General features: G+C 37.6%; 1 protein-coding gene across 2 annotated transcripts in view; it reads left to right on the top strand.

Moving 5' to 3' along the window:
• The window catches only part of LOC121294431 (enhancer of mRNA-decapping protein 3-like), a 132,487-nt gene that overhangs the window by 44,829 nt on the left and 67,178 nt on the right, over positions 1–20,480 (top strand). For both annotated transcript variants that reach the window (XM_041218113.1, XM_041218112.1), the window contains exon 4: positions 1,494–1,817. In XM_041218113.1, coding sequence (XP_041074047.1) covers positions 1,494–1,817 — 324 coding nt within the window. The remainder of the gene's footprint in view (positions 1–1,493; positions 1,818–20,480) is intronic.

Below are 20,480 nucleotides of genomic sequence, written 5' to 3'. Positions count from 1 at the left end.
TTATTTAACAGATATAAAACTCAAAATAGGGGTGCTTAACACAAAAGAATGGGCGGCTGTGTGCAGAAGAGTGCTGTACTGTACCTCTCTGTCTTGCCCCTTGCGTGAGAGAGCGGAGTGCTGTCAGAAGGTAGAGCAGCAGGTTTGTCCAGTTTTTCTGTTTTTTATTAATAGAACTCTAATCGGATATCTGGTTTCTTTTAAGACATCTTTAAACAACATAAGAACATAAGAGGTTACAAACGAGAGGAGGCCATTCGGCCCATCTTGCTCGTTTTGGTTGAGTAGCTTATTGATCCCAGAATCTCATCAAGCAGCTTCTTAAAGGATCCCAGGGTGTCAGCTTCAACAACATTACTGGGGAGTTGATTCCAGACCCTCATGATTCTCTGTGTAAAAAAGTGCCTCCTATTTTCTGTTCTGAATACCCCTCTGTCTAATCTCCATTTGTGACCCCTGGTCCTTGTTTCTTTTTTCAGGTTGAAAAAGTCCCTTGGGTTGACATTGTCAATACCTTTTAGTATTTTGAATGCTTGAATTAGGTCGCCACGTAGTCTTCTTTGTTCAAGACTGAACAGATTCAATTCTTTTAGCATGTCTGCATATGACATGCCTTTTAAACCCGGAATAACTCTGGTCGCTCTTCTTTGCACTCTTTCTAGAGCAGCAATATCTTTTTTTTTATAGCGAGGTGACCAGAACTGCACACAATATTCAAGATGAGATCTTACTAGTGCATTGTACAGTTTTAACATTACTTCCCTTGATTTAAATTCAAAACTTTTCACAATGTATCCGAGCATCTTGTTGGCCTTTTTTATAGCTTTCCCACATTGTCTAAATGAAGACATTTCTGAGTCAACAAAAACTCCTAGGTCTTTTTCATAGATTCCTTCTCCAATTTCAGTATCTCCCATATGATATTTATAATGTACATTTTTATTTCCTGCGTGCAGTACCTTACACTTTTCTCTATTAAATGTCATTTGCCATGTCTGCCCATCTTGTCTAGATCATTTTGAATGACCTTTGCTGCTGCAACAGTGTTTGCCTCTCCTCCTAATTTTGTGTTGTCTGCAAATTTAACAAGTTTGCTTACTATACCAGAATTTAAATCATTAATATAGATTAAGAATAGCAGAGGACCTAATACTGATCCCTGTGGTACTCCACTGGTTACCTCACTCCATTTTGCAGTTAATCCGTAAGATTAACACCTGCGCATTTATCCTCAGACTCATAAGAACATAAGAAAGTTTACAAACGAGAGGAGGCCATTCGGCCCATCTTGCTCATTTGGAAACTTAAGTTCAAGGATAATGTTTTTCCTAGAGGGATTTGCCATTTTTTTAGTATTTCTAATTTATCTGTATTGAGAGTTTCGTAGTTATGGATGATTTGCGAAAACAATATCCCTGGCAACATTTCGGACCTGCATGCCCCTAATTGAATGACCTTTTTCTGATTCCTTCCTGTGATCCCTCTCTCTTCAGGGTCATCAAGCAGCCGGGGCAACAACCAGACGACCCCCAAGAAGAATGGCATGAAGAACAAGGACGACGAGTGCTTCGGGGACCCTCTGGAGGAGATCCTGGACACAGACTTTGACTTCGAAGGGAACCTGGCGCTGTTTGACAAGGCGGCTGTCTTCTCTGAGATTGAGACCTCTGAGAAGCGCAGTGGAGCTCGGTCCCGCGGCACGCCCAATGAGCGCACCCCTGCCCGCTACCGGCACGACGAGAACATCCTGGAGGCAGAGCCCATCGTCTACAGGCAGATAATGGTACCACAGAGCGGGGGCAAGGAATACTGCACTGGTGAGTAGACCTGTCTTCATTTGAGCGCCATGCTGTTTTTACTGTGCCTGCCAAGAATGATTGCACATTGCACTAACATGTTTTGCGGTATAGGAAAGCCGATGTGGTGACATCAGGCCAGAATGCAGAACAAAAACAATTGCAGTACTGCAGGGCAAAAGACGTGACATGCGCCGGTTTTATTTAAGTAACAGAATAAAAAAGGCTTAACAAAAAAATGCTCACAAAATAAGTTTAAAGAACATAATCATGAATACTAGACACAAACAGTAGGTCAGGCTGGGCAGTTGAAGTTGCTGTCACTGTTCATATTTATATTTTAGTTTTGTTTTTAATCCACTCGCTCACTCTCGTTCCTCCTTTCAAACACCCACCACAGCTGCAGAGCCCTGCAAGCTTTTATGCAGGTGACCAAATCCCGATTTAGCAACAAATTAATCACTTAGTTGGGGAGATTGCCACCTTCTGCACAAGGTTTTTATTTACACACTGGCAGAGGACGTGCTGCCTAATCTCGCCTCTGCCAGTAACAAAGCACGGCTACGCTGTCATATTAAGGTTGCACCGATGTTGTAATTTTCATACCGTGATGATAATATAAAAAATATTGCGATATTCTATAATACCATAATTTGAGGCCCCAGCCCCACATATTTGAGAACGTAAGACTTGACAACATACCCACTGCCAACCCAACAAAAAACATATGCAAAGTCAAAACCATGTGAACCCCCCCCCCCCTAAAAAATTTAATAAAATAACGGGCAAGTCAAAATTGAAGCACATCAACAAACGGAAAGGAAAATCAAATGAACATCAATGTGAAAAACAACCCATTTAATGTCCGTTTTAATCAATTGAGCATGATTGCATTTAGTTAGCTGTCAGTTGTTCTGTATTTTGAAATACAGTATATCCTCGCTATAATGCCCTTCATTAAAGCGAACTTTCGGCTATAACGAACCTGGCCCCAAATAATAATGATAAAGATAATATTGCAACATATACTATGTGAGGTCTGTGAAGTGCAGGAACTCTTGGAGTAGGAGCGGCTGTGTGTCACATCGGTCGAACAGCCTATGGGGGACAGGCATGGACCAAAGCAGCTGCTGGTGATTGGCTGTGAAGTGGGATGAGGCGGGACTAGCTGGGTCTAAAAACAGGGCAAGTGTTTGTTGTGAAGCAGAGAGAAGAGAATAAACAGACAGAATAGTTCCACAGCGACCTGTTAATTGTTAGTTAACAATTGGCAGATTATCTTTGATCGTTTATTAGTGTAATGAATATCGAGTTTGGCCCTGAATTGACCTGAAGGCGCATTCTTACAGCGTTAAGGATTTTTGTTACAATGTACACACACTGTCAACATCGCAGTCTGTCCGCATGGGATTATGCCACCTCACAGTGAAGTCAACTGTTTTGTCTTAAGAGTGTGTGTGTGTGTGTAACTATGCCTCCGAAACGAACATCGTTTTATGTTGCAACAAATCTGGACTCTATATTGATTGTTTGAAAAAAGGAGTAATGCAGACATAGCTCTGTCAGGAATATAGGTTGTCAACAAGCACTTTGTTTTTTGGCTTGTTCAGCAACCACGCGGAAAAGCAAAATTTGATTTAAAAAAAAAAAAATTGAGGATCAACTTTTCTTTCATGTCAGACTTCATGTCGTCGTGTTGATTTGGAATAAAAGATGAGTCTGGGATTCTTGCATGTTGGATTAAGATTTGGTGCACTTTTAAACGATTCATGTCAGATGGATTTTGAATAAGTTTAGCTTAATTTGAGATTTTTGCTTTTTATACCGCATTTTAATTATTTAACAAATTAGATAAAGGCAGAATACGGCATAGATGAAACGAACAGGTACATGTAATTCTACTTTAATTCACAGTCTCATCTCATTAACTTACTCAACAGTTTATCGTTCATTTTGATTGTCTTCGCTATAACAAACCTCTCGATATAACAAACAAAAGGCTTGGCCCCCAACAGGGTCTACTGTACATCTACACTCATACTGAGAATGACTTTCTCGCGAACACTACCACTTCCTTTTGTGTGTGTGTGTGTGTTTTTTTTTTTTTTTTTAATTCCTGGAGCATTTAGGGGGCGCAGCTTGAGTGTTTGCTTATATCTTGTGGCAGGCTTGCTCGACTACGTCTCGACTCGCATCTTTTCACATTCGTATTTTACCATAGTGAAATGATTAAGTTTAACAGTCTCATTTCATTGTCAAAATTAAAAAAAAAAAAAAAAAAAAAAACTTTACCTTACCTCATCTTTGAACATGTGTCCAGCTCATGCTTTGTTTGTAAAATCCTTTGCAAAAACGTTTATATTTTTATCACACACACAAAAAACCGCCACCATGCAGACTTGATATCTTGTTTGTTCCGAGGACCAACTTGAAAACACAAACACAATTTGGTTAAGTAGCAAGGCGTTTTTTTCTCAATTATACTAATTATTAAAAGGTGCTGTATCTGAACACAATATGTATAATAATATGTATTGTATGTTGTTCTCAGAACTGCCTCTTTTTGTAAAATTGTATTGTTAATAAAAATAAAGAAAATAGTAGCAAAGCGTAAAGTCACTGCCTTAACAGTTTCTTTTAGCAAACAGTAATCAGTTGTTAAGTAGTGGACTCACTCTGGCTGCAACCACCAACCTTCTCTTACTCCCTCTGCTGCATGTTACATCCAAGTGATGTGGATAACGTATCCAGTCTAAGACATCACACGCACAAGCACACGTATAGCTGACAGCAGCAGCAGGAAAAACAACATTCAGGAACAGAAAGTAACAGCAGTCTTGTTCTAAACCTCCACAAAGTTCTCTGGGGTGCTACAATGTTTTAACACTGCATGATATGAATGAAGGACATTTTATAACGTGTGTTATTTCATTAGCTATGTTTATTTTAGGACTAGTGATGATATTGACGATATATATAAAAAACCGTCCACATTTTCCAGTATCGCGATATACGATAATATTGAATATTGGCACAATCCTACGTCACATTTTAATAAATAAATCATAATACAAACAAAAAATAATAAACTGCACAGGGGCAGAGTGGCACCCTGTTCTAAAATAAACAAATACATGTACAGAGCTCCTCCTCCTGTTTCAGGGTAAAATAATGAACAATGGCATTCTGCATTGGTAGTAAATTTATATTATTTGGGGTACCTCTGCATTGGTGGGATAATAAATGTAATTTATATATTATCTAATTTGAAGAGGAAAAAATGCTCTGTTTCTAGCTTGGCAAAATACTGTATTTGCTCAAAATAGCACCTGGATGTTTATTTTCTCAATCTTCTTTTTACCTGGGCAGTATTTTGGATAAGGCTTTGGAGTAGGGACTAATTAATATACTTTGTGCATCTGTATAGTACACTGCTGTGCATGTCTTAGACATGTTGTATTTTTCTACTCTGATGCATTATGAGCATCAACAATTTACTCCAAGCCTCCACTAGTGTTTTCTACTATTATAACAACATTGACTTGCATAAAGAAGGAAAAATATTGAGTGAAATAGATTGCATCACTCAATTTTTAAGGTGTGGTATCCCAAACATAACACTGTTTAACAAAAAAAAAGTGTTATTTCCTAATTGCTTATGCCTCAAAAGTATAGAAAATGGCTGTTATTCCCCACAAACTTTGCTTTTGTGACCAGGACAGTGATATTTCAAAATATCACTATTTCCAATGGGAAAATGGGCAAATGTGTGTCTTTTCATTCACATAGTCAGAAAAAAACAACATATGAATCCAAATTAACATGTATTTATACTAAAGTAATACAAAGATGACTACAAAAGATTTAGAAGTGAGTAGTTTTTTGAGATGTACAATTATACTGTAAATACAGTAATTGTAAATCTCAAAAAACTACTCACTTCTAAATCTTTTGTAGTCATCTTTGTATTACTTTAGTATAAATACATGTTAATTTGGATTCATATGTTGTTTTTTTCTGACTATGTGAATGAAAAGACACACATTTGCCCATTTTCCCATTGGAAATAGTGATATTTTGAAATATCACTGTCCTGGTCACAAAAGCAAAGTTTGTGGGGAATAATAGCCATTTTCTATACTTTTGAGGCATAAGCAATTAGGAAATAACACTTACTACCCAGGAACAAAAATTGTGTTACATAGTGTAATCAACAAGTACAGAGAAACATCATCTGTAATTGACAAACCCAGGACTGGAAGACCCAAACAGCTGTCTAACAAGGATGAGCAATACTTGAAGATAATATCCTTACAGGGTTCTCACCTTTACCGCCCCCCTTATAATGCTACCCTCGCATACCACCAGCTGTTATCTTTGAACAAATGTCACTAATATAAAAACAGTGTTATTTTTACCCGTTATATTGCCATCCCGCTGTTCGCCATCCGCCAACCAACCAAGCCGAGCAAAAATAAGCATTATAGTTTCCCTCATTGTAGTACCAGCGAAATAATCATGGCCAATTAAAACAACAAAGTTTATGCAGTTAACCTTTCTCGTTTTTACTAATTAGTTGTTAACTGAACGTATCAATGTCATCAACAATCCCGCTCCCAAAGCAAAACAAAGTACAACATGGCGAGTCGACCCTACATTTAACACCAAAGCAAAAGAAACAAATCTGCATGTGTGCATCTGAAAATAAGAAAGCAAGTCATGGCAAATGTTTTCTCGTGTAAGTGAGGTATATACTGTTAATCGAAGGACAATTGGAAACATTGTAATGGATAAAAACAAATGGCATACCTGAAAGTCTTGATGCAGTCTAAAAGTGACTCTTTTATAAACCACTAAACAAATAAAAAAAAATAATAGTACAGTAAGAGGTTTGTTTGTTTACGTGCAAGTTTTATGGAATTGTTGTTTGGGCGATTTGACACTAAATGAGTGTTTATTAAGTATCAACCTTTCCTTAAAAGTAACCATGTATGTTTCATACAGATGGGAAAAGATGATAATACATCACTAGTATACATCACCTAGAGTACTGTAGTTTTTAAAAAAGATTAATGTTTTATTAAAATGGCCTGGAAATATTGTGATTGTATACAAAAAAAAGTTTGAATTTATTGCAAATATAGAAGTGTGTGTGTGTCTGTGTGTTTTTTTTTTGGGGGGGACCATCACTATAACGCCACCATCGCTTATTGCCCGTTTTTTCCCTTGGGCCTTACCAGGTGGTATAAATGCGGGCTGACTGTATATCTGTGGTTGTCAGTAGATAGATGCAAAGTCTGCGTCATAGGGTTACATACTCCCTGTCAACGCATGGGCGCCATTCCACGGAGGGGAAACTAGATTTTTGCCACAGTGTTAACGTTTCTGTCCCACTGAGAAACCTGTTTTTATATTTCAAAACATTAAAATGGCCTATGATTATGTGGATGTAATTAGTGCTGTTTTTATTCTTTCACAAATAGCATAAATAGTTTGGTTTTCTAAACTTTATTTATTTTTTTTTAATTCATGACTTTTTTTTTAAAATCATAGCTTACTGCATAGTAGTAGTTTCTGCATGTGAGTTGTACTGTATTTGTAGTTAAAGTAATATAAGCTACTTATTGATTAGTAAAAAAAGCTATACTAATAACGTGCATCATCTCAAATTTGAAATATCTAAAACTTTATTGTGATCATGTGATTTGGAGTTTTGCTTTTGTTGTTGATGTTCTCATATATATGTGTGTGTGTGTGTATATATATATATATATATATATATATATATATATATATATATATATATATATATATATATATAGTGTGTGTGTGTGGTTGTTGCACCATTAACTTACATTTGATCACACGTGTGCTTGCAAGATGATGTGGAAAACCTGTTTGTCACTGTTCCATAGTTAACGAATATACAACAGAAATGTTTTTTACATTTATCACCAGAAAACTGGACATGTACTATGTCCCGCATTTTATATTTTAAAACCTATACTATATGAAAATCTCTCTATGGGAAATGGAAGTCATACAAAAAGATAATTGTAAAATTGTGAAACTTCTGATTTTTTCCTAAAGATTTTGAAATAAAAAGAATTGAATATCTCAAAACTATTTGGAATACACTTTACCGTCCTTCATCTGAACGATTTATTTAACCGAGCTTGTTATGCTACATTCCCGCTATCGCTCTCCACGTCGCCACAAGTAAAACGTTTTCCTTTGTGGCTCAACTATTTTTCCCAAAGTTCGCCACGGTGGTGAAGGCTTTAAAAAATATACCTGTGTAAGACTGCCAGCCCATTCAACGTGTGCTGGTAGATGAGTCAATACAGACTGTTTAGTTTGATTTCATTTTGCCAAATGAAAGCTCTCTAGCTTGATCACGTAACATACAGTTGCTCTCAAAAGTATTCACCCCCCTTGGACTTTTCCACATTTTATTGTGTTACAACATGAAATCAGAATGAATTTAACTAGGAGTTTTTGCCACTGATCAACACAAAGTCCATAATGTCAAAGTGAAAAATAAAATCTACAAATTGTTCTAAATTAATTACAAATATAAAACAGAAAATATGATTGCTTAAGTATTCACCTCCTTTGTTATGACACACTTAAATAAGCTCTGGTGCAACCAACTGTCTTTAGAAGTCACATAATTAGTTGAATGGAGTCCACCTGTGTGCAATTAAGGTGTTTTACATGATTTCAGGTTAAATACACCTGTCTCCGGGAGGTCCCACAGTTGGTTAGTACATTTCCTTACAAAAAACTACATCATGAAGACGAAGGAACATTCAAAGCAAATCCGGAATAAGGTTCTTTAAAAGCACCAGTCAGGGGTAGGATATATGAACATTTCCAAGGCATTGAATATCCCCCGGAGCACAGTAAAGTCCATTATTAACCCTTTGCAGTCAATTTATTCAGCACTTATCAGGCACGTCAGGTTCAATTTATTTTCACATGCGCTGTTTAAATTATTTATTTATTTTTTCAGTAAAACAGGCGTAAAACACTCTGCATATCAACAGGACACTCGGTACTGCAAAGGATATTTACTTTTAGGCCTGCATAACCGATCAAGAACCACAGTCAAAAATGTTCTAATTAATCCAGCTCAGTTGTGGTCTCGGTAAAACCTGAATGAGATCTTGCTGCAGAACGCTACAATATAAAATCCTCCCTGACCAACCACAGCTCTAGCTGCACAAGATTGTACTAATGTCATTAATGATATTAGTAGGGTTGTACAGCCACTACTGTGTTTTAAAAAAAACTTTTTTTTTTTTTTTTACCGTGTTCTTTCACCTGTGACTACTGACAGTAAGATATTGCAACGATTCTGACATTAAAACTTAACAAATCATAGTGAGACTAATCCTTTTTAAAATAATAAAAGTGTATTTTATTAAAATTATTCCTCCTTCATATCCACTGTTACTATTTCCAAAACATATTTCACCACATTTTAAAAAAGATAGCAAACAAGTGATGGTGGGGGTGGTGGTGGGGGGGACTTAGCTGTGATCTTGAAGCGGCGTGTTTCTGGCTTGCAGTCTGTGAAAATGTTCTTTCGTGACCAGAGGGTATGTTTGAAACCATGACTGCTTCACCTCCCTGTGACTAGTATCACAGTCATATTTTAGTTGTGTGTGTGCATGGGTGACTGGTATTCCTTGGGCTGCATCTATGGAACATGATTCTGGTAATTGGTCTGTACAATTTGTTTTATAATAACATTGTTTTCCGTTTGGATGCAATGAAGGGTTTTTGTTTTGTTTGTTTTTTACAAGCAGCGTGGTCCACTGATTGTTTCTGTTGGAGCCTCTCTCTCCAGCTTGTGGCATGCATACAGTGGCTCTCAAAAGTATTCACGCCCCTTGGACTTTTCCACATTTTATTGTGTTACAACATGAAATCAAAATGGATTTAATTAGGAGTTTTTGCCACTGATCAACACAAAGTCCATAATGTCAAAGTAAAAAATAAAATCTACTAATTGTTCAAAATTAATTACAAATACAAAACAGAAAATAATTGATTGCATAAGTATTCACTACCTTGAGTCAATATTTAGTAGAGGCACCTTTGGCAGCAATTACAGCCATGAGTCTATTTGGATAAGTCTCTACCAGCTTTGCACATCTGGACACTGCAATTTTTGCCCAATCTTTGCAAAATTGCTCAAGCTCTGTCAAGTTGGATGGGGACCTTTTGGTGAACAGCAATTTTCAACTCCCTTTCTACATATTCTCAATTGGATTGAGGTCTGGGCTTTAACTGGGCCACTCCAGGACACTGACGTTTTTGTTTTTAAGCCATTCCAGTGTGGCTTTGGCTGTATGTTTCGGGTCATTGTCCTGCTGGAAGATGAATCTTCCCCCAAGTCCCAGGTCTCTTGCAGACTTCAGCACATTTTTCTCCAGGATTTCTCTGTACTTCACTGCATCCATTTTGCCCTCCCTATCTTCACGAGCTTTCCAGACCCTGTCGCAGAGAAGCATCCCCATAGCATGATGCTGCCATCACTATGCTTTACGGTAGAGATGATGTTCTCAGGACGATGTGCGGTGTTAGGTTTGCGCCAAACATAGCGCTTAGCTTTGAGGCCAGAAAGCTCTATTTTGGTCTCATCAGACCATAGAATCTTCTTCCACTTGGTCTCAGTCTCCCACATGCCTTCTGGCAAACTCTAGCCAAGATTTGATGTGAGTTTTTTTCAACAATGGCTTTCTTTTTGCTACTCTCCCATAAAGACCAGTTTTGTGAAGCACCCAGGCTATTGTTGCAGTATGCACAGTGTCTACCAGCTCTGCCGTGGAAGACTGTAACTACTTTAGAGTCGCCATAGGCCTCTTGGTGGCCTTCCTACTAGTGCCCTTCTCGTCCAGATACTCAGTTTTAGAGGACGGCCTGTTCTAGACAGATTCACAGTTGTGCCATATTCTCTCCATTTCGTAATAGATTACTGCAAATTATGCATGTCTGCGTCCCTTTCCCATTCTGTGCATCCCGTGAACGCAAAACAAAATATTTTTCCGTCCAAATGTGACCTCTGATCAGTTTAATCTAGTTAAGTAATTGGGCAACAGTGGGTCCCCAGGACGTGGGTTGAGAACACTGGATGCAATGATGTCTGAGCCAACGAAGGAAGCAATAAATAAATAAATGTATTGCTTTTTAAATGAACTAATGCATACTGGAGGTGATACAAGCAATAAAACATTTTAATTCTTTATCTAGGGTTGAATTTTTTGTGTCCAGTGTTTAATACATACACCATTTTCAGGCTTCACCTAATTGAACAGGTTTAATTGTTGTGCATTTAAATGCACAACCTACCAAATTTAATCATGTGTTCCAAAAGTAACAAAATCAAGAAATATAACAAGCCTGCTAAACAAAAGCCAGCAGTAGGTTTATTTTTATTTTTTAATTTACAGCCACTGGCGACAAGCCATGTATTATATTTAGAGCTTCTGATTTTCAGTTTTAACCAAAAAAAAACGGATGAAACACCCCTGATACAAAAAAAAAAAAAAATTGGTGTATAGCCAATAAACACCTGAAAAACGCTGGAAATGGAGACTCAATTCACTTTGACTTGACCCCTTTTCCCGTGAAAACAGTTAGTAAAATACCTACAAAAAAAATTACAAACTCCCGGTGCAGCTGGGCAATGTCCCTCCTTCCTGACTTGTATCTCCCATTGATTTGTTCTGAATACTTTAAACCCACCCAACTACTGAGTGACAGCAAATTCTACATTTCTATTACAGGCTATATTATAGTATGATAGGGAGTGTTGACATGCTTGTGGAATTTAAAACACAATTTAAATTGTGACGAAATGTAAAAAAAAAAGCGCCTAAACACACCAAAACCCGAGAAGAATATGCCCGTGACCATAAGAATTGAAGTGTGCAAGTACTGTCAAGTTACTATACATCATGTGACAGAAAAAAAACGTACTGGTTTGCATATTAACTTCGTTAATCTGAAATATAACTATGTTGATGTAATATGTAAAAACGCAGATGTTATGGTTGAAAACGAAGATTTTGAGATGGTATGCTTTTTACAAGTGCACACTTTTAAAGGCTAACGCAACCTCTGTATCTCATTAAATGGTCACACAAATTAATTGTGTTACCGGAGTATCCCAAACATTACTTTCTTTACTTTTCTTTCTTGCCATCTTACTTCAGAAAATAATTGCCAAACTTCGGAAAGCATTGTAGCTCAGTAGATACAGTATTTGTAATTGTAGCACAACGCTCTTTACTTGCTCTGTTACTTTGAAGACCCCTGCCTGCACAGATCTAATCCCTTCAGTAAACACTCACTGGGGGCAGGGCAGGGGGGGAGAAGCTGAGCTCAATCGCATGCAGATTCAGAGAATCAGACCTGAGGGGGGCAGAGAAGCTGTGCGCTTAATGCAAAAAAGAATTGCAGATTCAAAATTTAATTTAAAAAAAAAGTTTCCCTTTGCTGAAACCCTTTACACAAAAACAATGCACAGGCTTGACTATCGATAGTTGTCGAACGATATGATACATCGATGCATTGCCTCAGCCTTACTCAATACCTATACTGTACATAATGCTATTGTGTTTAATACAGTGATTTTACCAGCCCAACCACAGGAGACCCACGGTTACTGGTAGAGGTGTGCTGATTCACACTGTGAACCGTGTATTTTTCTTGAAGATATGATTGATTACCGATACAGTAACCCCTGTATCAATACTTTAAATTTTTTTTTTTTTTTTATTGAAGTACAATGTGACCTGATAAATATGAGCATGCACTAATTCATGTCTAGACTGATAATTAAAGAACAATGTTTATTAGCAGGCACTATAGCAGCCTTGCCTACCACTCGCTATGTTCAGGGTGTTGTCAGGGCCGTCGGAAGCTAAGCGGAGGTGGTTGTTAATGTTGAAGATCTCATCAGGGCGATGGTGAAATCAGACCTGCTCCGGCCTGTTTCAAATCCACTGGAATTTTGTAAACCAATTGTGTTTCTCCCAAAAAAAAAAACAAAAAACTCAAAGCATAAAATTATTCTATTTGTTTAAAAATAATCTGCATTTAGAGAACTGCTTTGTTTTTCTTTCTTTTTTGTCAGATTCAGAACTTTTGAAAAACTTGTTTCCAAGAACTGTGCACATTTTTATTTTTGTTTTATTTAGGACTGCAACGAAGGGTACATTTTGACCTTCGAAGGTTCGGAACACATTACAGAAGGAAGGTTAGAACCTTCAGTGGTTCTAATTTGCATAATTTACTGGTAACGTCATTATAGCTACTTAATTATATGTGATTGAAAATCCTATTTTACAGGTAATCCATATAAGTGGAGTAAAACATTCACATAGTTAAATGTTACATAGAACAATAATCCTGTTTTTGTAATCCTGCTTTGAACACTATACCCTGCTTCATTCACAGCAGAGGCGACATATTGAATTGCAACGTGTAGCAATTTGGTAGTGGATTTTAATACAACAACTTTTGTTTACGTAATGTATGCATTGTCCAAGTCAAAAGATAGTTTAAATGTGACATTTAGTGTGTGATTTATAGTATTCACACAGTTGTGCTCGTTCCAAAAGTGCACAGCAAAAAAAGTGTGCAACTTAAGTGTCATTACACTTTGGTAAAGTGCACGCTAATTGGCCTAATTAGTCCCATAGCAACAAACTCACAGTCGTGTAAAATACTTGACGATAGACTTTCATGAAATACCACCATACCTCCTCCACTTCCCGTATATAAAAGAACTCTCTTCTCTGGGAACATTCCTTCCATCCTGTTGTCCTCCTCTAGACTGTAGCGTAAGATTTTCCTTATCCCAATCTTACTAATACAAATCAGTTAAATATCCATCCATACATTATTATCAATCCGCTTCTCCTGGTGAGGGTTGTTGCTAAATTATATATAAATTGTATATAGAGAGTTTGATTTATACCAATACAATAATGTCAGCAGTTTATAATATTGTTTATTCATTTCAGTGTATTATGAATAGGGCTGGGATTTACACGGTGGTTGCGGGTGTCACAGATTCCGTGACTTTTGCTAGTGTCCGCGATTTTTGCTGATGTGCGTAACTTGCGGGGATGTTAGTAAATTGTGTTAAATCTGTATGTGATTTTATTGGAAAGTGTTTCTCATTAACATTAAATATCACATTTAAAAAACAATGGATTTATTGTTTATTAATTCGAATAAATAATTACATATTTTGAACTAGCTCCAATACAGTACTTGCTGCCCCTTTTTTTTTTTTTTAGTTTTTAAATTAAAAAAAAATAAATTCTGAATCAAACTAAGCTCTTTGATTAAATACTTCTTGAAAGCTATGCTAACAGTTCATAAATTCAGTGTGTGTGTACTATACTAACTCAGCATTCGCAGCGGGACATACATTGAACAGTTTCCTCTTTTTAATTGAAATTATGGTTCCACTTGTGTTTTAATTGTTGTATGGTTGCACTTAATTTACATGTCTCTTGTCAGCCCCACAATCTTTGTGTGATCCTCGTGTGTATTTCTCACCCCCAGTGTGTTACTCTTGCCGTATTCTTACTCATAGCCTTTCCCCTGTTTGCGTCTTTATTCTCTGCTTAGTTCAGTGCTTATAAATGCTACTGTTAGTCAGTAGTGTAGTCACTGTTGCAGAGCAAATAAAAAAGCAACACATTGAAATTGCATTTGCTTGTCTCGTGCTTGTTGAACCTGTGCGCACCAACACTGCAATATGCTTTTATTAAACAGTTATTTTTAAAAACATTTTTATCCCCGTGACTTTATTCTCCCTCTTTCATTTTCTCTGTGATTCTGAATGCTTTGACCTTGATTGCTCCGTGATGTACGTCCAAGTTTTCCGTGACAAACTCCTAGCCCTAATTATGAACGGTGCATGAGAACTACTAGATCATTATTACCAGCATTATTATCATAATAATAATACTATGAATAATGTAGCTTTTTCCCCGCAGGATGTTTCAAGCTTCCACCCCTTCTGACAGCACGCAACACCAGGTCCGCTGGATGGATGAGGAAACTCGTTCTCTCCTCCAAATTATTGCGGACCTTTACATGAGACTAAATTCTCTCATGTAAACTTGGAAGCAGAACTGTCATGACCATAAAAGCGCGAGAGAGCTGTTGTCACGCTTTGCAGTTTTTGCTTGTAAATTGCCCCGTTGTCAAACGGTTTTCTAACAGAATTATTATTATTTATTTATTTATTTATTTAATTTTTTTTGCGTGAATACCACCTGATGAACCTTTGAAGGCAAACGCAGTGTCTGGTTTGCTTGCTAAACCTCAATGTGAACAACAGCTGGACTCGGTCCTTTTGCTCATAGGAAACACATTTTAGAAGATAACCTGACTTGGAATTAAACATTTTGCACATAGTTTAGTTCATATTCTGAGGAAACAAGTAGAGCAAAAAACTAAAACTGTTTTACAAAACTGCATTAGTGTGCTCTACAAGTTAATAGCAGAGCAAAGTATTGGTGTGCTCCATTCAAAAATAAAATAATTATATGGATTGTTTGTTTAATTCTGATTATGTGTGTATGTTTAAATGGTAATAGCTGATCTATTTAAATCCTGGCTTTTTGTACATTTAGCACACGTAGATGACAATTTAAAGAAAATAATGAATTGTTATGATCTGCAATAAATTCACCTGATGTTTAATTTCTAAGCTATTATTGTGTTATTTATGTACTGTTATTTTAATGGCTTAAGAGAATTGAAGGAAAAGTCTATAATAATACTAATAATAACACTATGTAACACAATTTGTGTTCCTGGGTAGTAAGTGTTATTTCCTAATTGCTTATGCCTCAAAAGTATAGAAAATGGTTATTATTCCCCACAAACTTTGCTTTTGTGACCAGGACAGGTAAATTTCAAAATATCACAGTATAATCTACAGTATAATAATATTTACAGTATAATCGTAAATCTCGAAAAACTACTCACTTCTAAATCTTTTGTAGTCATTTTTGTATTACTTTAGTATAAATACATGTTAATTTGGATCCATATGTTGTTTTTTTCTGACTTTATGTGAATGAAAAGACACAAAAGCTCCCATTTTCTCATTGGAAATAGTGATATTTTGAAATTTACCAGTCCTGGTCACAAAAGCAAAGTTTGTGGGGAATAATAGCCATGTTCTATACTTTTGAGGCATAAGCAATTAGGAAATAACACTTACTACCCAGGAACAACAAAAAAAAATGTTGCACGGTGTAATAATAATTTGACAGGGCTCCAGACTAGGGGTGTCACGGTATCAATTTTTTAAGGTATAGTAACCGTCAAATATATCACGGTTATCGTTGTACGCGGTATGATGTCATTTTTTTGTAATCTGTTTTTAAATGGCTATTTAAAGAAATACACTTGTCTTTTTTTAACGAGAAAAATAACTTTAGTTTATTTAAAACAAATACAACACTCTGGTACTACAGTTCTATCATTACTACCTAGCAAATATTGCTGCCTTTTTATTTCAAATTACTATGGAAAAACACAAAATATTAATATTTTCTGGGCTCAGTCTGGAACGATAGGGATACTGATGTGATCACTGCAACTGAATACCCTCTTCATCTTTATCAGTTTGGACTGCATCCCATTAGTTAAGATGGGTTTTCAACCGGCGGTACCCCTGGGGCTACTTCTAAGGGTCATAGGGGGTACGCAGGACAACTCGGAAATGAACAAATAAAAATGAAAGTGTTTATAATCTTGATTTTTTTTTTTTTTTTTAATGGTATTATATATTCTCTAAACCACGAAATGTACTTTAATCTTTGTTTAGCATCTCAAAGTGAACGGCTAATGGAAAAAAAAAAGACGTCCACATTTTCCACTTGTACGCATTTTGATTGCGTGGATTTCCACTCTGATCAGGGTTGCCAGTTGCTCTTTTTAAAACCACAGAATTGGGCATCTATTTCCACGGAGTCGCTGTGAACAGGCTGGCTTTAGTGGGTGACGTCAGACCAGAAACGGGGACCAACACAGAACAGAGACGTGGAGTTTGGTGAAGCTGAGCGCTTGCTTGCGCTCAGTATTTAATAAATGAACAGACAAAAAATAAAGTTTGAAAGACAAACAAAACACAGGACACAACACTGGTAGCCAAAACAGAGACAAACAAAACGGACTACACAGACAAACACGATGAGCTGCTGTTATTATTACTATTACCTCTGTCACCAATCCCCTTATCCACTCAACGAACACACAACCCCGAATGAGTGAAAACATGCAGCTTTTATGCAGCTGTACCGAGACTCAATTGCTAATCAATCATTCAGTTGGAGTCTCAGTACAACTGAAGTGCAATTCCCCGTTCTCACATATTACTACATTTTACCTGCACATGAACTGCTGTGCAATCCTCGTTCCTAAATACAAATATACATTTTAAACACTCGTGCTCGTAACCCATATTATATCCCGTGTACCAATGACGATACACCAACATTAGCACACTACACGCAACAAACAACACAGAAATATACACAGAGGTGGTGCAACATTGCCACAGTCACTTAGAATTTTACCTTGCTGCTTTTTACTATATTTTAGGCTTCTTTTCATGCTTAGTCGTTTGTTCAATAAAATGTCATTCTTGTATACAAAAGCAAAACACATTATCTACCAGTTTTGTTTTCTCTGTAAGACATAGGAGGTGGATTGCAGCGTACCAAAGTTAGTCCACTTGATGTGTCTAATTAGTGGATTAAGCAGGTTTAGTCCACTTGCTTGGACTAAAGTTAGTACACTTGTTAATCCCGATTGCAGTGTACCAGACGATAATCGCCACTGGTGGATCATCCGCTAAATTGAACTAAACAAGATCCTGATTGCAGCGTACCAGATTGGACATGAGATGATCCTGTTCAGGTGGACTAACTTGGTATCATGAAGTATAAGACTAACGTAGTACGCTTGCTCGTTTGCTCAATTATTCTCTGAAATGACATCCAAAAATTACAGTATTAAAATGAAAAGCGAAGCATTTTGTTCAGTAAGGTTCGCTTGCTGAGTCGCATGAAGAGCTTCATGCTCAGTGCAAGGTACTGTAGACCCGCATAACCCAGTGTCTCAAGTAAAAGGCGCTGCCTAAATGCAACAGAATACAGAACTATGTACAATATTTAAGCGATAGAGTCCGTCGATGCGGGCTCTGCCATGTGGTAGATGACTGTGGCTGTAATTATGCGTCCCGAGCCGTAGGCGAGGGCGCTAATGAAAATCAAGGTCTTCTACCACACGGTAGAGCCTGTATCGAGAGGGCTCTATTGCTATTAGAAAATGATTTAATTCTTTATTTTCTCATTAAAAAAAAAAAAAATTAAAACCTATGTTTACCTTGAATTTATGATATTTCTCCAGGTAACATTCCGCTGAGGAAAATAGTCCCTAACAGAATTAGAGTAGAAAAACGACATACACGTAGAGAAAACTTTATTATTATTGTTAGTATTAGTATTATTATTGCTAACATTTATTTATTGGGGTCTTGCTCTTTCTTATTATAGTTTCTATGTACAATTGTTGAATAGTCCGTGTAGTATTGAGTCTGACTCTAAACTTGTTGGAGGTGTGGCGTCATTCAAGCAGCCAGGGAGTGGATTGGCTGATGCAGAAAGAACTGAAATAAGGTTGGGAGTTTGACTGGCTGGTTTTGAGGGAGGGTGTTGTTTGGATACAGCCGATGACAGAATTGTGGATCAATTGTGTCTTCCCTGTTGATTTGCTGTCCAATAGCTGCAAATTGAGCCTTCATTACGGTGTCCTGTCACAGACATGATTTCGCTTGTCTCTAGACTAGCGTTAGAAAGTATGTTTAAGTAGCGCTTTATGTTATCGGATTAGTAGTAGATTAGAATGTTAAGGGAAAAAGCTGGTATTCATGGGCGGATTTATTTAAAATGTAATTCACTGTTAAGTACTTCAAAGTTCCAGGGGGCATCTATGCAAGTAGAAGTCCGCTAGATCTGGAAGCTGATTGGCTGTTCGCTCTCAATCGTTTTCTAATTGTTTTTATTATTTTTTTTTTATTATTTTTACGGTCGGCTGTGACATAGCTTGGAACCGAGCCTGAGATCTCCAGGCTTTAGGGCACATCCTGTACGCCACGTGGATCCCAGTATTTTGTTTAAAGCCATAGACAAGTTGAATAACGTGATAGACTATTTAATGTTCATGTGACCGGAAATGACGCACAAGGGTGGTCCAGTTGGCTTTTTTTCTCACAGAGATCTGGCAACCCTGACTCTGATATATAGGTGAAGCAGGTGCCTGGAGAGCAGTCTGTGCTGCCATGATCTTTGCTGTTTTCAACTTGTCGTATCAGTCAAGCACAGTGTTTCTGCGTTTTTTTAGGAAGTATAAATGCTCTGGTAAACATACATGGTCATTGTACTTTGACATGGTTTTTTTTTTTGTTTATTACCGCGGCTGCATTTTATTAACAACGATAGCGGCTGGTTGAATATGTGTTCGGTGTTTGATACGTGTCTTTCTTGTAATATGAAAACTAAGGAAAACAAAAAAATCTGAATGCAAAGCGACAAAGTTATACAGAGTCCCTTTGGATCATTTTTAGTTAGTAATGGTAGGTTTTTACCCTAACCCTGTTAAACTGAAAAGAGAATGACAACCATTACCGAATGGGAAGAGCCTCTCTGACCATCAATCTCTGAGCAAATATACAAAAGCTGCCCTATCAGGGCCCTGCAGTGAGAGGGAAGTCCCGCCCACCCCCTGTTGAAGAGGGACATCCTCACAGTAGCACATCGCCATTTTCTTTCGAAAACAGGTGTCAGCTGGGGACACGACCTCAAAGGGTAATGGTTGTCATTCTCTTTTCAGGGAACCAGGGTTATGGTAATAACCTAACGTTCCCTTTAAATTTGAATGACAACCATTACCGAATGGGAAAGCTGTACCAAAGCTGTTGTGGCTCCAGATTACCAACAGTACAGCCCCATGGCAATAGCATCAGATCCTGAGGGCATGCCGCCTGCAACACCCTAGAGCCCAAACAGGATCTCGCTCGGTTTGCAACATTAAGGCGGTAGAAACGCGCAAATGTCTGACTACCTGTCCATGTAGCAGCTCATCTAAGGGGGCGCCATGAAGGAAAGCCCACAAAGTTGCCTAGCCTCTGGTAGAATGGGCCGTAATGTCCCCCGGTAATGGGGAGTCCGTCTGTTCATATGCCAAGCGTATCACATCTGTCAACCAGTGCACTAGACATTGCTTTGATAGGATCTGACCTCTAGAGCGGGACCCATAGCTGACAAACAGCTGGTTGGACTATCTCCAGGACACCGTCCTATCCAAATAACAGCGCAGAGCCCGAACTGGGCATGACGTATGTTGTCTATGGTCCTCCTCCTGACTCGTGCAGGGAAGGTCTGAAAGTTTCCAAAACCACTGATTGGTTAATATGGAATGAGGATACCACCTTTGGCAAAAAGGATGGATTTCTTCTTAATGTTACCCACGAGTCACTTCCAGTGAAAGCCATAGATGTGTCATCGATGGACAGCACATGAACGTAGACGTAATGGCTATTAAAAAGGCCACTTTTAATGGAACAGGGCACAG

Source organism: Polyodon spathula, chromosome 19 (genome assembly GCF_017654505.1).
Source record: "Polyodon spathula isolate WHYD16114869_AA chromosome 19, ASM1765450v1, whole genome shotgun sequence".
NCBI lineage: Eukaryota > Metazoa > Chordata > Actinopteri > Acipenseriformes > Polyodontidae > Polyodon > Polyodon spathula.
The sequence above is the reverse complement of the archived record's forward strand: the minus strand, read 5'-3'. Positions and strand labels throughout refer to the sequence as shown.